Raw genomic sequence first — 21109 nt, forward strand, 5'->3', positions numbered from 1 at the left:
TCCCCTCCCCTCCCCTCCCTCCTTCTCTTCTCTCTCTCCCCAGAGTTGTCATCTAGTACCTGCCCCATCTTCTGGGCTGGCAGCACTCCTCTGTGTGGCATAAACAGTAAATATGAACTGTTGTTCAGAGCCTAGACTTAGCGAATAAGTGTGTCTGTTCCCAGAGGCCTGGGATTCCACAGCTTTCTCTCCTAATCCAGATACCTTGGGTCTAGGTGGCATGACTTTATAAAATAAGAGGGTAGGCGTGTCAAAATGACCACACAGAGCCCTACCAGCTCGAGGAGCGGGTTTGCGGCCTACACCTGGCTCTGCAGATGAAAGAGTCAAGATTACTCAAAGCTGAACAGTGGTAAACAGCCAGGGATTTCTTTCTGAATTCACCGGAGAGCCCAAACTGCTGCCACCAATTGCTGTTTCAGTTTCCTCTGAAGATTATGTTATGTATCTGCCCCTCCCCTGCCTCCTCCAGCCAAGAGGGGACTATATGAACAATGAGATATTGTGCTCTGGTAAGTATATACCTCCTTAGACTGGTCTGCAATTAGAATTTCAAAGCTTCGCACCTCAACCCACCATCTCTGGGGCTCATGGACCATAATCCTCTTTAGATTTGAAACCATGCTCTCGTGCAAACCATCTGCACCTCCAATTTTCTCAAATACCCTGAAAGCCATTCCTGGATATCGAAAAGCAAATAGAGTCTGGCGTGGGCAAAGCTGAAAGGCTGGGTTTCTTTACAGGGAGCTACCCAGAAATACACACTTATCCTCTCCAAAGCCAGAAAAAAAACAACGTGCACACAGACTGGAGCTTCTGTGAACCCGGCTTATATAAAGCAAGCGCCGTCTACGTTGTCGTCATTATAATCCCCCTCGAAGACTGTTTATTACCCCAGGCCTCTCATTCTGCTAAGCACTGCCCAGAGTGACAAGCTAGTCTGCCTGCAAGGATGTTCTGTGTCCTGGAATTGAAGCACCAAGAACAGGACGAGCTTGTTCCTATGGACAGCATTAGCACTGCTGACCACCGTCACCTGGGAATCGACTCTGAGTCATATTTCTACTCACAAGTCTCACTCTCCCATCTACTTTGGAACCAAAGAAGCTGGCTTGCAAGATGACTGACAGCGATCCAAGCCTAGGGAACTAGAGCTGGGTAGCCAAAGGCACTCTCTAAGCCTGGAAACCCATTGCTGCTCTGAGCCACAACTTCAGCCAGCCACCACCCTCATCAAATCCCTCATGGAACCAGCAAAGGAAAAAGGCTTCAAGTTCCTTGGAAATTCCTTCAAATTCTCTTTGAACATTTCTTGCGTGAAGCATGGCTATGAATACATCGCCTTTAATCCCATAATTCAGATATCTCTAAATTAGTTACCTGGATGATGGAAGGAGGTGAGGGGAAGGAGGAACGACTACTCTATAATCTCCAGAATCTGGAATCTCAGATGTAGGAATAAGAAGTGTTTGGAAGGTTTGCTTATTCTTGCAAGAGGACAGACCCCACAGTGACCAGTGTGGATTTGGGAAGTTACGTGAACAAGAATGCCAAGTAGGATCAATTCCAGCCAAGGTCAGAAAGGAATCACTGAGGGTCACCATGAGATGGCCCAGAGAGTTAAGTCCTTGCCACCAACTCTGACAACCTGGGTTCATTCCATGGAACCCACGATGGGAGTGGAGAACAATACCCTCAAATCGTCCTCTGACCACATACATACACGGCACATTATGTACCTAGACACACACACACACACACACACACACACACACACACACACACACATAATTTCTTAGAACCAAAGCTCCTATAAAGAAGGATGGTTTAAGCCAGATAACTTCTCAGGATCCCATTCTCAGGAAGGAGCGTTGATTTCTATAAGAGTGGATTTTCAAACTCGAATGACTTGGGCTCACATCTCTGCCACACATCAGCTATCAGACCTTATTAAAGTGATTTTACTTCGCTGAGTCTTGGTTTCCATATCTGTAAACAGGGAAATGGGACAGACAGACAGATACACACACACACACACACACACACACACACACACACACACACACAGGACGCAACACAATGATAGTACCCATCTACAAGGATGAACAAGCTAAGGAGTATAAAGTACTCAACAGGGCCTAAGACATCCTAAGTCGACGCCATATCTCAGACATTATAATGGGAACTTGAAACCTGTATATGGAGATAGAAATTCTGATATTTATAGCTTACGTTCCCTTTCTGAACCCTCATGGTAACTTTGTATGTAAGTTTTAATTATCTCAAATTTACCACAGAGAAAACCAAGACTGGAGGACAGGACAGGACCCGACTATCCGAGCGCCTATCCTTACCCAGTCACTGCACTAGTGGCATGCATGCACTAACTGAAACCACCACTTAGTCCTGAGGTGCAGCCACCACAGCAACAGGAGCAGCAACACAATGAAATCAAACTGCAAGTTTTTACTTTTGAGCCTGGCAGGCCTGCAAAATTGGTCTCTTTTACTGTATGGCGTGAGATAGTGATGCTCCCCTGGATCCAGTATTCCCCACCACAGGAAACTTTATTGATTTCACTTGTTAACCCATAGATTTGTTTTCTGTCAGCTTAAGGAATCTCCAGGAAGGGAAAGTCCTCCCCGGGCCACAGTGAGGTGTCTGACTCTATGTGTTATTCCATTAGGCTCGTGTTACCACACTCTCTGTGAAAGGACGGTGGTTTTCTTCGCGTTCTTTGTATGAGTGTTTCCCAAGTGCGCTTGTACAATTTCATGTAATATAGTTTTAAAGCCTGTTCTATTCCTGATTGTGCTTAATTTAATTTAAATACGTCACATAAAACCACCAGAGGGTTCGCAGTAAGAGCGGAACATGGTTTGTTTGGAGACACAAAAACTCTTCTATTCTACCCTTTCTGTTTCCTACTGTTCTGTGTGAAGGAATTAGGAGAGAAAAGGCATGCAGAATACTGGGAACCCAAAGAAAGCTCAAAGCATGAGTATCAAGTGAATGAACTGGGGAATATATTTCTGTCCTGTAAAAGAGGAGTAACAGTTAATAATTACAATCGTATTATGCACCTTGGGGTGCAGTCGTGATCTCATTTAACATGGCAATTATATACTGTGGGCACGAAACTATCCCCTCCTTACCTGCAGGGACACTGAAGCTCAAAGGTCACCCTGATAGGTCATGAAGCAGACCAGTGTAATGCCCAGGCCCTGGTGGTCAGCCAGTGTTTTGCAAGCCCAACAGAGTGATCAGAGACCGTGAAAGGTCCCAGAGCCCCAGGAAAATGCTCCTGCCACAGTTCATGTGGTTTCCCTCTTCTGTGAGTCCAGTTTTGAATACAAGCTTGACTGGTCTTGAAAGCAGTCCCCCTGTCTCTGTTGATTAGGGACTAGTCTGCACATGAATACTCTCAATAACAGCCAGGTCCCTCTGTCATAGAACACAGAGAGCCGTACCAGCTCAGTTCCAGCAGACTTCAGATTCAAGTACACTGTGAACTTCCCACAGTGACAAGTAAGCGGCTCTGTTAATGTCAGGGCTTGGCAGAGAACTCAGATCTTCCTATTGAGTTTCCTACACTACCGAGTTACAGATTGTTAATTCCCAGGGGGCTCCAAGGGAGCCTTGTCCATCTCTGGCTCACCTACATCCCTCGGGAATTAAAGGAAGGACAGAGGCTCTGGTGCTCCCAGCTTGACATTGTATAAATAAGCACAGTCTCCTGAAACCTTCCCAAGAACCTGGAGAGCTGGCAAGTCTCCAGTCTCCAGCTGTGAGCACTGGAGACACCCCGCCTGTTCAAGGTCAATAGGTAATAAGTTGAACGATGCTTTTCGGTCTGTCTGACTCCAAACCCTGCAGGCCTTTCTATCCCTACAGAAGGTTCCTGCAGGCTGCCCATAAATGTGTCTTGAACTGTACTGGTTCCTTTTATTTTATTTTTTTTATGGGATAAATCATTTCCAATATAAGCAAAACAACATCCAGAGAAGAAAAATTGTGGTGTTTTACAGGATTCCTAAAATCCAACACGCTATATAGAAGTCTGGGATCTTACATTTTTATTTTTGTTTCTGCAAAAAGAAACACGTTCCTGAAAAATGGTGAACTATTTATATGATATCCAGGTTTCTCCTTATCTTAGATGAACTGGTCTGGCTTTAAATTTAGCAGATGACACTTAATCATGCCCATGTCTGTGCTATCTCAAGGTAAAACACACATCGTTTATGGCCCCCTTCCCTGGCCCCTTCTCAAATATTTTTATTTCTCCAGTTACTCTACGGACTCCTTGGGAAGGTAGAAGTGGGACACCCACTCACTGTTGGAGCAAAGATGCTTCCATGTTATTACCTGAAGGGATAGAAGGATGAGTGGCAGGAGGGGAATGAAGAAGAAAATGTTGCTAAGGGAGAAGACTTAGGCCAGGAGAACTGGATGGAGTGAAGTTGCTTTGAGTATCTATCATCACACAAACAGACGCCAGAGACGATGCACAGAATAATATGCTTTCCAATACTTTCATTTTCCAGACAAGAAAAATGTTTTCCAAGTAGGCAGGTGTGTGGAAACTCTGAGGACCAGATGCCCTGCCTCCCAAGAGTTTTCTACTTCTCTATCTTTCCTGGTTCCATGGCTAAGGAAGGAGCCAAGCCCCTGTGGTAAGAAGCTCCCATCTCTCATGCTGAACGTTGATCTCAGCATCGAAGTATCAAGGAACGCCTGGAAGCATGGGTCTGCTCTTAATAACTGTAATGAGGGGGTCATAGCTCTGGGGTAGGCTCTCCCTTACTATGTGTAAGGCTTTGAATCTAAGAAACATAGCTGGGTGGTGGTGGTGCATGCCTTTAATCCCAGTACTTGGGTGAGGGGAGGGAGGGGGCAGAGGTAGGCTAATCTCTGTGTTCCAGGTCAGCCTGGGCTACACAGAAAAACTGTGGGTTTTTTGTTTGTTTGTTTGTTTGTTTGTTTGTTTTTAAGCAACACACACACACACACAGAGAGACAGAGACAGAGACAGAGAACCAGTATAAATATGGCATACCATCATTGACTAACACCTGTAATTTGAAACAGAACTCCAAGCAAGAGCCTTCACCTCCTGTTTCATTCTCTCTTCCCCATCTCATTAGCACTATCTCCCTTTTCTTTCCTGTTCCCCAAAGCCAATACCCATGCCATCCCCTTCATTAATGTGAGTAACCCATGACCTTGTCATAATCATACTGCCCCTTCTCTCATCCCGAGGGGACCCCTCCAACACACAGAGTGCAGACCACATTTCCCCTTCGCTCTTAAGATAAGCACCCAGGGTGGCCATTTCCAAAGAATGGATTACTGCCTTTCAGGTACCCCAAACATTTTTCCAGTGGGAGTGGTGGGTATTAGGTTGAATCCTAGAAGGCCCACATTTGTCTCACTATTCCCAGGCCATCATCTTCCCATGGTGTGACCTGGATTCAGATCACCTGGGTGCCAGTGCAACTGCTTGGCACCTCAGGCAGGCTATGTCATTCCAAATTGTTTAGCCTTTAGAATGAGGATTATTATTTTTACAAGACCTCTTTTGTAAGTGTGCTGAAAGGTTTAAACAAGATTATCCATGCAAGGCCCTAATTATGCAGCTACTGTTTATCATTACTGAAATTCTAAACAGGCGCTATGTTAGATTGTGTAGGGGTTAAAAGCATACATAAGGCAGGAACTGTTAAGAGGTTCCGCGCACACAGAGACTAATAAGGAACTGGTCGAACACACATTAAAATGTCCATTTTAAAGTGTGACCAGGCAAAGGTGACTTGCATTTCTAAGTGTCTGATACACCCAGAGCCCAGGGTATAAGGGGCGGGGGGAATGTGTGTTTACATGTTATATATGTTCTGTATGTGTGTATGATGTGTCTGACTATGGGCACTCATGACACAGAGCACATGTAGAGGTCATAGAACAACTTCTGGGCGTCTACCTTCACCTTCTACCTTGAGTCAAGGTCTCTCTTGTTTCTGTGTAGATGCTGCAAGCTGCAGGCTCCCTGGTCCCTGGAGGTTTTTGGCAGGTCGATTCTTTGTCTCTGCCTCCCATCTTACCATAGGTGCACACTAACGCATCCATCCAGCTTTCTGACCTGGGCTCTGGGATCTAAACTCAGGTTGCCAAGTACACAAGTCAAGCCCTTTTACCCACTGAGCCATTCCCCTGCCTGAGACCTGTCGTCGTAAGCTGTCTTTTATGAGTTGTTGCTTATCAGAAACCCAACTCCAGAAGCAACAACTTAGTAAATGGTAGCTCGGAGATGTTTGCCACACGGAAGGCAGGGAGGCTGGCTCTTTCTCTTGGCCAAATGTCTTTTCACACCTTAGACCTTTTTTTTTTTTTTTTTTTTTTTTTTATGGTTTTGACCAGAAGATTAGGGCAGAATCTTTCTGAAGGCTAAAACTTTCCCTAGGGCTATAACATCCCATAACTCAGTAACAGCATTTGATAACTAAGCCTAAAGATCAGGATGCTATGGCTGAGTTTCATGGGCTGCTGAGAAGCCAAGAGCTGCTGGCAGGCCATCAGTCCCGGGCAGCAGGACCTTCTAAGGGTCCTGCTGTTCTTTATAGTCGCTTTCTCATTACGTTTTCCAGAAATGTGACTTGACCTGCAACATGTCTGAGCCTGCATAAAATGACCTATATCATATCAGAATTTTAGCAGTCCAGTCTTATGAAATATAGGGTATCACTTCATTTAAAAAGAAAAATTGCCCACCCACTGCAGAGCTTTCTTAGCATATGGTACTGGTTAGCAACTTTCTCAAATGTGAACACTCCAAATCATACTAGGAGTGCTAATTAAAATTAAAAAAAAAAAAAAAACAACTTTCTAATTGTCAGTAAATCTTTTGAGAGATGCATCTAGCTTCTGTTCTGTTCCTTTTTGGAGGGGGTACGGTTTAATTTTTGAAAAGTTAATCTTTTCGTTCTGGTCTTATAGGTGTAGAAGTATCCTATATACTAACTTATAAAAATGCTGGGTATGAGGGAGCTGGTTTGTGGAGCAGGTGTGCACGGCACGATCCAGAAGTGTTTGAGTGCATGTGTTTGTGGGGGCAGAGATGTGCATAGAGGCCAGTGGTCAGTCTTGAGCATGGTTCTTTGGGAGCTATCCACCTTAGGTTTAGAGACAGTCTATCTCAGTGGGACCTAGGGCTCATTTGGCTAGACTTCACTGGGTGTGCCAGGGAGAATTAGCTACATACCCTCTAGCTGCCCTTTCTTTCTTCAATAACATGGCTCCAATTTGATTAGCCCACCTCTCTCAAGGCTGCTGTGAGAGAGATACACATGCGTGCTATGCAGGACTATGGGGAAAGTGCCCTAATAAAAAGCTGTACTGGCTAGTTTTGTGTCAACTTGACACAGCTGTAGTTATCACAGAGAAAGGAGCTTCAGTTGGGGAAATGCCTCCAAGAAATGCTGTAATGCATTTTCTCAATTACTGATCAAGGGGGAAGGTCCCCTAGTGGGTGGTGCCATCTCTGGGCTGGTAGTCTTGGGTTCTATAAGAGAGCAGGCTGAGCAAGCCAGTGGAAGCAAGCAAGTAAAGAACATCCCTCCATGGCTTCTGCATCAGCTCCTGCTCTCTGACCTGCTTGAGTTCCAGTCCTGACTTCCTTGGTGATAAACAGCAGTATGGAAGTATAAGCCGAATAAACCCTTTCCTGCCCAACTTGCTTCTTGGTCATGATGTTTGTGCAGGAATAGAAACCCTGACTAAGACAAAAGCCATACTTCTGAGTGTTATTACCTAGAACACACAGATAATATCTGTGAGAATCAAACACCAAGAACAAAGGACAATCAATATATGTGCTAATAAACAATATAAATGCCCAATATACACATACACATATTATGAATTATATATCACACATATTATATTATATAATGTATTATATATTATATGAATATATGTGTGTGTGTGTGTGTATAATTCAACATCCTTACACGTTAGGGTAATGCAAACTAAAACACTGGGCAATTCCATGCCACTCTAGCCTAAATGGTTATCACTGAGAAAACAACCAATGTTGCTATGGATGAGGTAAGTAGGAACATATACGAATAGCTGGGAGTATAACTGACAATCACTATAGACACTGGTGTGGAGGTTTCTGAAAAGATCAAAGTTACAGTTACCATAGAGCCCAGCTGTACCACATGCCCAACGGACTCTACAGCCTACCACAGAGATGCCTATTCCTCCGTGTTCACGGATACTCTAGGCCACAACAGCAAGGAAATGGAGCCAGCTTAGATGGCCAGCAGCAGAGAGCTAGATCATGAGAACATGGTGTATAAACACAGGGAAACTTTGTGTAGCTGTAAAGACAAATGAAGCTATGACATCTGTGGGAAAGTGGAGAAGTCATTAAATCTGGAAGTATTAAATTAAGCAAAGTATCTCAGACTCAGAAGGCCAGATATCCCATGTTCTCTCTCATAAGCAGAGTCTCACATTAAACATTTGTATCTATGTAGGTAGGTAGGTAGGTAGGTGGGTGGGTGGGTGGGTGTGAGTATGTGTATAGACTATGAAACTAGAAAGGGGACCCTGAAGGAAGATTCAAGGGTATTGAGGAAGGAGGACAATGGCACACATGTGACATGAAAGCAGAAAGGAAGCTACCGAGGTGGGGGAACGCCATAAGAACACCTAAGCCTCTGTATGGTAATCCATTTTTTCCTGAGTTACTCTAGTTGGAGGAGGAACTTTATCCATTCCCCTGTCCTCCTTCCTACTGCCCTTAACATAGACGTGACGGCTGATGAGCTGGCAGCCATTTAAAATCATGAGGCAATAGGCCCAGGGACTAGAAGTAGGGGGACAGAAAAGTCTGAATTTCCTGGTAACCATGGGGTACTATTACCTGGCCTTGGACTCTCTCTAAACTTCTCTGTATTGATGGGGGTGGAGGGTTAGGGACTGGGGTTGGGTAGAGGAAATATACACCTAATTACTGCTGCTTTTTGGGACCTTGTTTACATATCATTGAAATGTCATCTCAATTTACAAGCTAGGCCTAAGTACGTGCTGAGCCAACCAAGAATGTATGGATACAGCTCATCTCAGAATAGTCAAATTAAAATTGTTCTGCCAGAGTTATTTTCTCAACGTGTGCTCTACAGTTGAGATTTTCTGATGGAGGCCTTGGGATTCTACTGGGTTATTTTGAAGACACTCACTAAGGCCTGTTTTGTGGAGTTTCAGAATTGCTGAAAAGATTGGTCTCAATTCGCCATGCACGCACAGTACATTTTTGTATGCACTTAAATTCCATCTCAGCAATTGCTTGAGGAAAACCAACCTCCAAGGAGCCAATGAGCTCCCACAGAGCCGGGTTCTGAAGAAGCAAATGTATTTACCCGACCTTTGCACCACCGCTTAAGGGAGTGGAAGCAGGGCAGATTCCCAACACGGTAAGATGATTGCACTCGAAGACTTCTACATTTTAAAATCAATGTTGGCTCAACATTTTCAGGAGAATCAGGTCAGCTCCCAGAAAAACAGCAGCAGTTTTCCCCACGGCAGAAATAGGATCCCACCTCGCTTATTTGTTTAGCTGTTTACTTACGGCCGCTGCGCTATTTATCAACCAGTGTGTTATTTATAATCCAGCAGCAGGTTGATAGGGTATTAGTGGGTCAAGAGCAGCTTTTCCTTCCTTGCCGTCTCATGCTCTTTAGAATTCAACCCACAATGACATAAATAAAGATGAAATATTTGAAGAAAAGATCTTTGCACACAGATCACCCTCCTCTGAGGTGATACACTAAATTTCATGCCTATAACAATGAGCTGATGTCCAAAGTGCATGCTTCCTGGGATAAAGTCCCTCCAGAGCTGGGATTATGGGCAACTGGCTGAGAGAAGGAATTCTGATCAATCTTACTCATCCTATCTCCAGATCGTGGGTAGGATTTTTAATCTTTGCCTTTTAGGACTTAGCACACAGTCTCACAGTCTCCTTTTCTAGAACACAGGAGCCAGGAAGAAAACCCCACAGATCCCTGGGCAGCAAAAAGAGCAAAGCCTAGGGCTCCATTGCAGATCTCCCCTCCAAGACCTGCAGACCCCTCAGGTCTCCCCCGTTCGTTCTTGGTTTCTCTTCCTCGCCATGTGCTGGTGATCTCCATGGCCTGATTTGGTGTTACAAAAGAGACGTCCTTCTGGATTCGTGAGTGTGTGTCTAGAGGGGCTCAAGTGAGGAGAGAAACCCTACCCTGACCATGATGACACTAGCCCTTGGGCTATCCCAGATAGAGCAGAAAAGAAAAGGCTGACTGAGTATCAGCATGTGCCTTGGAGTCCCCAGCTCTGGAGAGATAGAGACAGGTTAGCTGGTGCTGGCTTCCAGCCAGCTGGAGACACAGCTGGATCTGCTTGCTCTCCTTGTCTTGATCCCCTGCACCTTCAAACCTGAGCCCAAGTTCATCCATCCATCCTTCCTTAAGCTGCTTTTGCCAGCAACAAAGTCACTAATACACTGACACATTGTATCAGAGTGGACACAGAATTCATTCTGGGAATAGTGAGAAGCTGCTAAAGTGAAAGAGGAAAAGAAAAAGTGCTGCCCACAAACTAGAAATTTGCTGATACGTGACTCTCCATAAAGAAATTCTGAATACGTGGCATGCTCACGAGAACCCCCATTCTACTTAACATATCCTGGTCAATGACCACAGGAAACAATGTCAAGTCTTTGTGATTTACAAAGAAGGGCTTGAGTTGTTATGAAATGGTTAGGTAGGGTACTGTGCTACATGTAGAACTTTATAACCAAGAAAAAACATGAAATAGATACAGAATAATTTCATCATGGCTGCTGAGAGACTGCCTGGCATAGAACACAAGGCTCAATTTTGTTCAAACATGAATTCCTCATTGCTAAAATGTGGCTAATGACACCGAGGCACATATTCAGTACTAAGAGGCATGTGTGATAAGATTCACAGCAGTACTACACACACACACACACCACATTTTTATAAAGGCTTAAAAAAAAGAATCTGCAGCTTCAGAGGGCTGGGAAGTCAGCTCGGTTGGTAGTTCAATTCCCAGAACCCACATGAAAAAGCCAGACATGACGGCATGTGCATGTAACCCCAGCACTGAAGAGGCATAGACAGGAGGCTCTCTGGGGCTTACTTGCCAGCCAGTGTAACAAAGTCCTTGTCTAAATCCCACCCCTTACATTGGCCTTACAAACCCCAAGCCAATGAGAATCCCTGTCTCAGAAAACAAGGTGGACTTCTAAGGTGTGACACCTGAGGTTTACCTCTGGCTTCCACAAACATGTATACACATATATACCCCCATACACAGAGTGGGAGGGAGGAGAGGAGGAAGGGGGAGAGAGAGAGAGCATGCGTGCGCAAGTGCATTCTAAAACCAGACTCAAGTATTGTAGCCAGAAAATAGCCCCCTAGCCTGAGACACTACAGGACCTTGGTACCTTGACCTCTCAGACCTATGCCAAAGTTAACTTGATTCTAACACATGTCCATTTACAACAGTGGCCAGCTACTATCACCTAGTCTTCAGTTGAGAGAAGTTAAAACAGGAAGAATATTAATATACTTAGTCCATGTAGCAAGAAAAAGACTCTTTCCAATGTCTCTCATATTATCTTCTGCTCTGTCCTGAAAGGAGAGGCAGATCTGAGGGGCTAAGAAGCCTGTTCATCTTCACCCAGCTACCAAGCCCTTGCATCCATACTGAAAACTATTTCTGGCACCAAATTCAATCCTGCCCCAGCCATAGAGCAGATGAAACACAGAACGGATGATGAAGATTCCCGGCAGACCTGCAACAGATTGGATCTGGGCAGCCCAGTGAACTCTAGTGTTTAAACCCCAGATCTTTCCATTATGAACAGTAAAACTGCCAAATCAAAATCCCATAGGATACAGCCCGCTCCCTCTTCAGAAGGCAAGAAGGCACCAAGTCAGAAATATGCGTCCGCCCAGAGGTGCGCTATTGCTTTGCATAATCGCTTTTCGACAAGCTGGTCTCTCTGTTGTGTTTAATGAGTGTGGGTTCCTGCTCCACTCATAAAGCTGGCGGAGCTCTTCGGCACTTGCTTCACGCTGGGGAAGCAGAGCAGACAAGAAAGCCAGGATGAGCAGTCGAAATCCCATCCCTTACATGGTGCTGGAGCCTGACCTGGGGACTCAAAGGGAATGCAAAAGGAATGCAAAGCATGCATCTCGACATATTTTCATACAAAGAGGATAATAACTACACACGAATAAACCCACATTAAGGTGGTGTAACTGTTCAGGGCATCCATCCACAAAGCCTTCAAGGTGAAATGCAGGAGAGAGTCTGCCATGAAGTGGCAAAGCCCCCCTTCCAACATCTACACCTCAGCCTAAGAACTCAAACCATGCCAGCTGCCTTGTCCCTTCCCCAACTGCAAATGTGTTTCCTTATTTCCTAACTGTTCAACGGACTGGCCTCAACAGACCTCAGGCAAAGTCAAGCATGGCTTACGGTTATTGACTTGTCTTCAGTCTCAGGGACAATCCTTGGGCCATAAGGCACTCTCGCTGATTAGCAATCTACTGGTTACTGCAGGAGCAGACCGTGAACGAGAGGACACTAGGGACTCAGCTGAGAAGAGAAACTGTGGCCGAGGGTGGAAGAGCAGAAGAGACAGGAGGAGAATGATGGCAGGGAAGGAGGGAGAAGAGTGGGAAGTAGCAGACAAGGGAAGGAGAAAAAGAAAAGGGGAGTAGCATCTTATTCAGTTTTCTATTACTATATCAAGATATAACGAGCAAGGCAACCTACAAGAACCTAGCACTGAACCAAGCGTGGGGTTTACAGTTTCAGAGGCATGATGAGTCCATGATGGCAGAGAAAAAACATGGGGGCAGGGACATCTGAAAGCACACATCTTGTGTGAGGAGCAGAGATCACATGGAGGCTAGCAGGGATCTTGGAAACCGTAAAGCCCGCCCCCCCCAGTGACACACCTCCTCCAGCAAGGCCACACCTCCTAATCCTTCTCAAACAGTTCTACCACCTAAGGACCAAGTATTCAGGTGTATGAGCTTATGAGAACCATTTCCATTCACAGCCCCATTGGAACCATCACAGGGAGGCAGAGACTGAGAGAAAGGGGGAAAGCAAAGTGGGAAGTTAAGTCAGTCTTTGCCAAAAGGATTTTATAGATGCTGAATAACAACAACAACTAAACCAACAAACAAACCACGGGCAGAGTCAGAAAGATCTTCCTGGCTGCCGACCCTAGTTCAGCTTTTGGAATCCAAGGTGGAGAGAATGAATCAACTCCAGAAAGTTTTCCTCTGACCCCTGTACTTAGGCGTGGCATGTGTGCACACCCATACATACATGTACACACACCCACACACACACACACATGGGAGGGGGGGCAAGTGAGGCATTAGAGGAAAAGGAGTACACTCCCATCACAGCCAGCCTACCACTTCTCAGAGCTTTCCCTCTGTTAAAATCCCTTTCATTCCTTCGTCATCCTATAAATGCCAGAGCATGGTCCCCAATCAACAGATGAGAAAACTGAAGTACAGAGAGGTTACAGTGTTTCTGTCCTTAAAAGTATCAGTGATGTCATAGCCATGACAATTTTCTTCATCACTTGTACACGACAATAGGTGGGAAGATACGCATTTCTGCCCCATTTAGCAGACATGTGCCACCACACCCAACATCACACACAAAGTTTTTAAAAAAGGAATTATCATCAAGTAGGAATCTCATTCCTTCATTAACCCAGTCCTTCAGCCAGCGAATGTAGGATCACAGATATAAGCATGACCCCTGACACTGGAGACAAGTCTGTACAGCTGGACTGGGCCAGGAAAGGCGTCGTCACCTGGGGGCATCATGCAGGCCCACACAGGACAGCCCAAAGTGGACTCGCCATTACAGATGATTTTCCAGCCTTTATCCGAGCAGTTCAGGCAAAGGCAGTTGATCAAATGAGGCTCAGTGAAGCCAAGAAATTGCAGTTGTTCCCTGTAGACTTTGCTAGACCAGCACATCACCAACAGCATCTACCTACTTGCTACTTACAGTAAAAGAAGAGAAGAGGAGGAGGGGGAGGGGAGAAGAGGGGAGGGGAAAGGAAACTTTATCCACCACATTCACATTCAAACGGAAACATAACACTTGGCTGCAAAGGTTTTCTAAGTGCCACTGGATAGGCTGGGCCAGGCTGCCATTTGGGATTCTGCTACTATCCCCATGAGCAGCACATGGAGAGACAGGCACAAACACGACTAAGAATTCCTGTGAGCATGCCCATGTGTGAGCAACAAGCAGACCCTGTAGACTGTCTCTTTACTGAAGTCGGCTCACTCTCCATCACCTCGCCCTGTTCAAACCTCTCTTGCCTGTTGGTCTCAACACAACATGCTACAGGTGTACACGCTAAGGGTGGGAAAAAAGCCTGAGCAGCCAACAAGACAGAACATGCAGCAAGGAAGGCCCTCTCTACCCTTCCAGGCCTCTGGCTCCTCAGTTTTCGATTGGGTTGAGAGACACGGGACTGGGAGAAGAACATTACAGAAGGGTTGTCTTCCAGCCCCCTGCCTTCCCCACACAACCTCTCTAGGTCCCATTTCCCAGAGTTACCTCCCCCACCCCTTGAGTTCTCCACAGGGGCCAGGGATGCCCCCATTCGCCCTTACAGCTTCCCTGCTTCCTGCCTCCGCTCTTCCAGTAGCCAATTTCTTCTCAATCATTACTATTTTGAGTGTGCCATCTGTTTCCTGCTGGGACCCTGACTGATACGGGGAGGCAGTCCTATAAACAGACAATTATGGTATAATGTAGAACAATAAAAGACAATATTGTTCCTCAGCAACCTAAGAATGATGGAGTCTTGATGGCTGGAGGTGTATGGGTACCAGGACTTACCTATCTCTGTTAACCTCTTTATGTTTCAGTTTGTGTCTCTGAGAAACAAGCTTATGGGGATGCCTACATAATAGTGTATGGAGTGAGGAGAAAATGCACAAGGGGTATCTGACACTGAGATGAGGCTGGTATCAACAATAGGACACACCCAGCAAGAAACCTCTCATTAACTATGTAGTTCCTTGACACAGGGTGCCCCATATGTGTCTGTTGAGTCACAGGAATGCCAGGAAAATGAGGTACGAGGGACATGGAGAAAGGGACAGGGCAATAGGAGAGGCACTAAGACCTAGGTCCGCACAGAGCAGACGATGTCAAGCTGTCCTCAGAAGAAAGTAACTAGCTAGCTCTTGGCTCATTCACAGTGCCTAGCATTAGCTATGTGTGCCATGCACAGCGGGTACCAGTAAATACACGAGGGACTGGGATGTACATCAGTGTCTTAGTCAGGGTTTCTATTCCTGCACAAACATCATGACCAAGAAGCAAGATGGGGAGGAAAGGGTTTATTTGGCTTACATTTCCATACTGCTTTTGATCACCAAAGGATGCAGGACTGGAACTCAAGCAGGTCAGAAAGCAGGAGCTGATGCAGAAGCCATGGAGGGATGTTCTTTACTGGCTTGCTTCCCCTGGCTTGCTCAGCCTGCTCTCTTATAGAACCAAGACTACCAGCCAAGAGATGGCACCACCCACAAGGGGCCCTCCCCCCTTGATCACTAATTGAGAAAATGCCTTACAGCTGGATCTCATGGAGGCATTTCCCCAACTGAAGCTCCTTTCTCTGTGATAACTCCAGCTGTGTCAAGTTGACACAAAGCTAGCCAGTACAATCAGTTAAGAGGTAGTGCACACAGGTCAGTATGGGACAGCAAAGCGCCAAGGAGGAAGGATGAGGAGAGGCCAGAGATCTAGGGGAGGCCTTGAATGTTGCTGCAAAGAAGCACGTCTCTGTTCTAAAGGTGTCAGTGGGCACAAACACGTGTGATGCGGAGATGGTTCAGCCTGGCTCTGACCAGGAAACATGAGGACAGTGGACATGTTCTGCACACCAAAGTCTGTTGCCTCTGTTTCCCTCCGTTCTTCCAACACCCATGCCAACACACATAACAGCACGATCCAGACAACTAGGCATAAGTCTTCCCATGAGTTCTTATCCAATATTGTTAATAACTGATCCGCCTGAATATATATATGTATATGTATATATATATATACATACAAATATATACACATATATGTATGTATGTATGTATATGTGTATATCTATATATCGATCAATATATCGATCGATCGATAGATAGATCTCCTGGCTGACAAGTAACTTTCATGTGTTGATAAGGGGATCACTGGAGGGCCAAATTCTTTCAGGGTGATAGTGCAGCTCTTCTTTCAGAAACTCTGAGAAGGAAAGGGGCAGCAAGAGGCCATAATCACTAGTAGTTGGTGATTTAGTCCATCTTGCCTGTTCATCTATTCCTGACAGAGACAACCTAAGGCAGGACGAGTTTATTTGAGCTTGCGGGTTCAGAGGGCTCAATCTATGGTCACATGCCCCTGTGTGTTTGGGTAGAATATCATGGCAGAAAACTCATGTTTGATTCCCAGAATTCACTAAGTAGCCAAAAACCACTGTAACTCCAGTCCCAATGGTTCCAATGTCCTCTTCTGATTTCTACATGCAGCAAGTACACACATAGTTCATATACATACACGCAGGAAAAGCACTTGTCTTAGTTAAGGTTTCTATTTCTGGGACGAAATACCATGACCAAAACTTGGAGAAGAAAGGGTTTATTTAGCTTACACTTCCACAGTGTAGTCCATCACTGAAAAAGTCAGGACAGGCACTCAAGCTAGGCTGGAACCCAAAGGCAGGAGCTGATGCAGAGGCCATGGAGGGGCACTGAGTATTGGCTTGCTCCAGGACCACCAGCCCAGGGATGGTACCACCCATAAATGGACTGGGCCCTCCACTACCAATCAGTAATTAAGAAAATGTCCTACAGGTTTGTCTACAGCCCAATCTTACAGAGACATTTTCTCAGTTGAGGCTCCCTCCCACTGGTGACTCTAGCTTATGTCAAGTTGGCATAAAATTATCCAGCACAATGTTTAGATACATTAGATAGATAGATAGATAGATAGATAGATAGATAGATAGATAGATAGATAGATAGATAGACAGATAGATAGATAGACAGACAGATATTTTATCAGACAGAGAGACACAGAAACAGATACACACATGCAAAGAGAAGGAGAGAGAGACAGAGAGACAGAGAGAAACAGAGAGAGACACAGAGAGAGAGAGAGATTAGAATGAATCACAGTGTACCCTGTTGGCCTTATAAAACTGGAGAACCATCTGGTATTTAAAAACAAAAACAAAAAAACTTCATATATTGGGTGCTAGACATGGTATCAGAAAAAAAAATTACAGGCTTGACACCCATAAAAAGTCAACTTCATTGTATTTGGGGAACACTGCCCGCCCTTTTCCTTCTGAAAGACATTCCCTGAACCCCATGACCCGGCTAATCCAAGAAGAGGACTATGCTCCCCTGAGTGGCTCTGCCCCACTGACTCAACTTCTGACTCAACCGTCCTCCTGGGTGTGTGTACAAGAAAGATGCCACACCCAACGCTGTCACACTCATTGTCCCTGAGGTCCAGAGACCAAACAAGACTAGCCAAGGAATCTGTTGTTATGCTTGCCCCACCCTTATCCCCTAGGCATGGGCAGCCAGCCTGGGGACAATAATATACTGGAGAGGTGGCCCCTCTTCTCAACTGAGCACCTATTTATTGAACACAAGTATAAGACTGGATCCAACAAGAATGGTAGCCTGAGACAAGTCTCTGAATAAGAGGACATATTTGGGAATTGATCCCAGGCAGACAACAGAGCAATTAAGATGGGAAGGAAGCCATTCTTGGCTGTATTAAAGAGCAGGATACTGAGATGGTAACCTGGGCTCAGCACACTGGAGGCCTTGGAGGTTGCTATGATGCACACCTCAGAGTAGAGCCTCTAGAGAGAGGGAGGCTGGAGTGCTTTCTCTTCCACTCTGGTCCCCAGTTGGCTAAGGACTGCTCCTGGGCACTTAACTCCATGAAGTTCTGACCTGGACCATGTGCAGCCTAAGAGCACCAAGAAGATCCCTTGGGGGACGAGTAGCGGTTGAAGCCTTGGGTACAAGGAGCAATGTGAGCCCAGATGATCCAAGTTAAACACCTGGTACCCAAGGACTCTACCCATCAGATAATGTACCAGGTCCTAAGGCAGGACCTTGGGCCAGTCAAGAGGTAGCTGTAACCAAGCAACTAAAAACTAACTTAGGGCACCCCCAGCATAGTGCTGTGAGCAGCAACTGAAGTCAGACTTTGTCAGGTATGTAGTTCAACCCATGGAAGTCATAGGAGAAAAAAAGAAACAGACAAGATTACTTCTAATAATAGGTCACATGTAGCAAAATAGTATCACATCCACATGCCATCAGTAGAACATGTCTGCATCTTGGACAAGCCATCCTTCAGGTTCTTAACAGGAACTTGCAGCATTAGGGTGACAGTGTTAGAGCACCCAGCATCAGCAACTGCACTGAGGACAAAATCTAAGCCTTGCAGATGGTTAGGCCCTGACCTCACTTTCCAAGCCTTTGACTTTTGTGACATAATAGCCCTAGGTTTTGTCACTTCTGGCGCACACACACCGTGGGCATTTACACATGCCACCCCAGAATACCCTGCACCCAGCTCTCTGCAAACTGACCCCACCATCCTTCGGATCTGACTCCACATGGTCCCTCCTCCCTGCCCTGGCTCCTCCCACTTCAGAGGCTTCCTTTTCTTTGCCCGGGCTTATTTTCATAAGTTACATACCATCAGAAATTATCTTGTTCCTTTAATGTTATTTATAGATTTTTCCTGTCTTTCTTGCTGGGAACTGAATGCCCAGCTTCTGAAGCAATGCCTGGCAAAACGGCAGGTGCTTTATCAATATTTGCTGAATACATGAATAAATAAGTCACTGCTCTAGAGAATTCAGCACAGACCAACTCTGACACCAACACTATGACAAAGCCTCATTGGCATTCCATCGCATGGTGTGGTGTGATCACCAATAGAGGCTTGTTTTGAGAAGGAGAAAGAGGTGGCAGAGAAGGGAAGGAGCCTGGAGGGGACGGAAAGTGGCTACTTTAGCCAGAGAGCCCTTCACAGAGGAGCCAGGTCTTGGAGCATGTGCAAAGGCAGAGGCAGAGAAGAGCACGGCCAACCCTTGTCAACAGCCTCCCTATCTACTACTCCCACTCCCCACAGAAGGGCTTGCAAGGCTTCTTGTTCATTTCTTTCTACAGAACATGCATTGCACATCAATCTGGTCCATACTCCATTTCTTTCTCCACCTGGTAGGCAGATTGCTCACTTCTCAAACCTCTCCTCGCATGGACTCCGCAAGCTGAGAACAGACGCTCATAGCCAGTTGAGCCTGAGCTTCATCTCTAGCCCATACCTTCTTTGGAAAAAAGATTCTTGGCAGCACACTGAAAGTCAGGAGGCTTGGAGCGCCAATCTATCAGGAGCCAACATGGGGGAGTAGCCTGGCTGAGAATGGAGCCAGCAGAACAGAGGGCAGAGCACAAAGGGCCTACTATGTGCCAGCCAGTGCTAAGTACTTCTAGGAAGTGGTGGATTTGCAGCCACATGTGGGAGTAATGACAAACCTCGGGTGAATAAATCAGAGCTCATAGGAGAGTAGCTTGTTCAAGGTCACAGAGCACAGAGGGGCTAGAGAATAATCTTGATAGGCATGCAGGTACCGCTACCAAAGGCGGGACCAGTTTCCAATGACATCAGTGGTAATCACTGCATCCAGGAGGATCAGAAGCCACCATCCTCCTGAGAGACATCCAACAGATGTGTATAGAACATGCTATAGATGCCTATAGAATAACACCATTACCCATCTCCCAGTGAGGTGACAGGGCACTCTCCCAAAGCCCCCCCATAAGGTGGGCACCACAGGCAAACCCAATGATTTCCTGGTTACTCTCCACACATAGCTACTCTCCCTGCATCCTGCATACGGTTCGAAGGGAAGACGACATGAACTCTCCTATTTGAACTCTGAGTCAGGGAAGTCAGAGTCCCCTGGAGTTAAACATGTGATTGATGAGCAAGTCAACACCTCATCCTTTGCTTACAGCTACAGAAAATCGCATCAGTTCAGGGGGTGACAGCCTCCAACCAGACACAAAGGTAAGATGGAAAGATCTCAAGTCACAAGGAGGGAAGGGCTCCTCTGATGACGATAAACTCTTTCCCCTCTGCGTGAGACAGACCTGTTCTTAGCAAGCAGCAATGACAACAGCTCAGGCATAATATCAAAGTTATCAGCCCTGCTATGGAATTTACAACCGGCTGTAGACAGGTATTTGTCATGTGTTATAATCCTTATCTTCCAATTATTATTCAGAGACCCATAGTTCTCAGCAAAGGGGAACAGGCAGAATACAGGAAGTTGGGTGTGAGTTGCAGATACGTACCTCTTATCTGGAAAAAACAGAATCTGTGAACGACTCCCCCATGGCCTAGGGATCCATTCATTAAACCCAATGACCAAGCGCCAGTCTAAGCATTGGCTAGAACTTATGCAGAGCAATAAGCAAGAAAGATGATGCCTACCTTCCAGAGGTCATAGTGAGACAGTGACAAAAGGTGAGTGGGGAAAGCAAGATGGTGCCACACATGTGGGAATTTGTCAGGAGGCTTGATGGAGTCATACGAAGCAAGGCGCAGAGCCTCTGGGTGTGCTTGCTAAAGGTCTATACCCAAGAAGCTCCAGGACTGGAAAGAATAAACTTTAATAAACCAAGAGAACTTTGCTCTGGCTAAACCACAGATAAACAAAGAGGCGCAGGCAGGGAGGTTACAACAGGACATGGGAAAGGATTCCTTAGTGTGCAAGGCCTGCCCTGCTTCCACACGCCTCCTGCCCCCAACCCCCACTCCTTGGATTCGTAGCTTGTCACATCAGACTCCAGTCCACTCTCACCAACAGGGTGACTGACATCCAGGGACAGAGACCTTGACCCACATTTCAGGAGACTGGTGGCAAACAACAGGTCCACATCCTGTC

At 45.9% G+C, this 21109-nt stretch overlaps 1 protein-coding gene across 8 annotated transcripts in view; it reads right to left on the reverse strand.

The window, feature by feature from the left end:
* Asap1 (ArfGAP with SH3 domain, ankyrin repeat and PH domain 1) overlaps positions 1–21109 on the reverse strand; it is a 300809-nt gene that overhangs the window by 231445 nt on the left and 48255 nt on the right. For 3 of the 8 annotated variants that reach the window (XM_029531153.1, XM_029531148.1, XM_029531151.1), the window contains exon 1: positions 20656–20757. The exons of 4 other annotated variants lie outside the window; for them this stretch is intronic. In XM_029531153.1, the coding sequence (XP_029387013.1) occupies positions 20656–20753 (98 nt within the window). In that variant the 5' untranslated portion in view covers positions 20754–20757. Of the gene's footprint in view, positions 1–20655; positions 20764–21109 lie in introns of those variants that run through there. One more of the 8 variants, XM_029531147.1, reaches the window with a different exon arrangement.

This window comes from Mus pahari, chromosome 17 (assembly GCF_900095145.1).
Source record: "Mus pahari chromosome 17, PAHARI_EIJ_v1.1, whole genome shotgun sequence".
Lineage (NCBI taxonomy): Eukaryota > Metazoa > Chordata > Mammalia > Rodentia > Muridae > Mus > Mus pahari.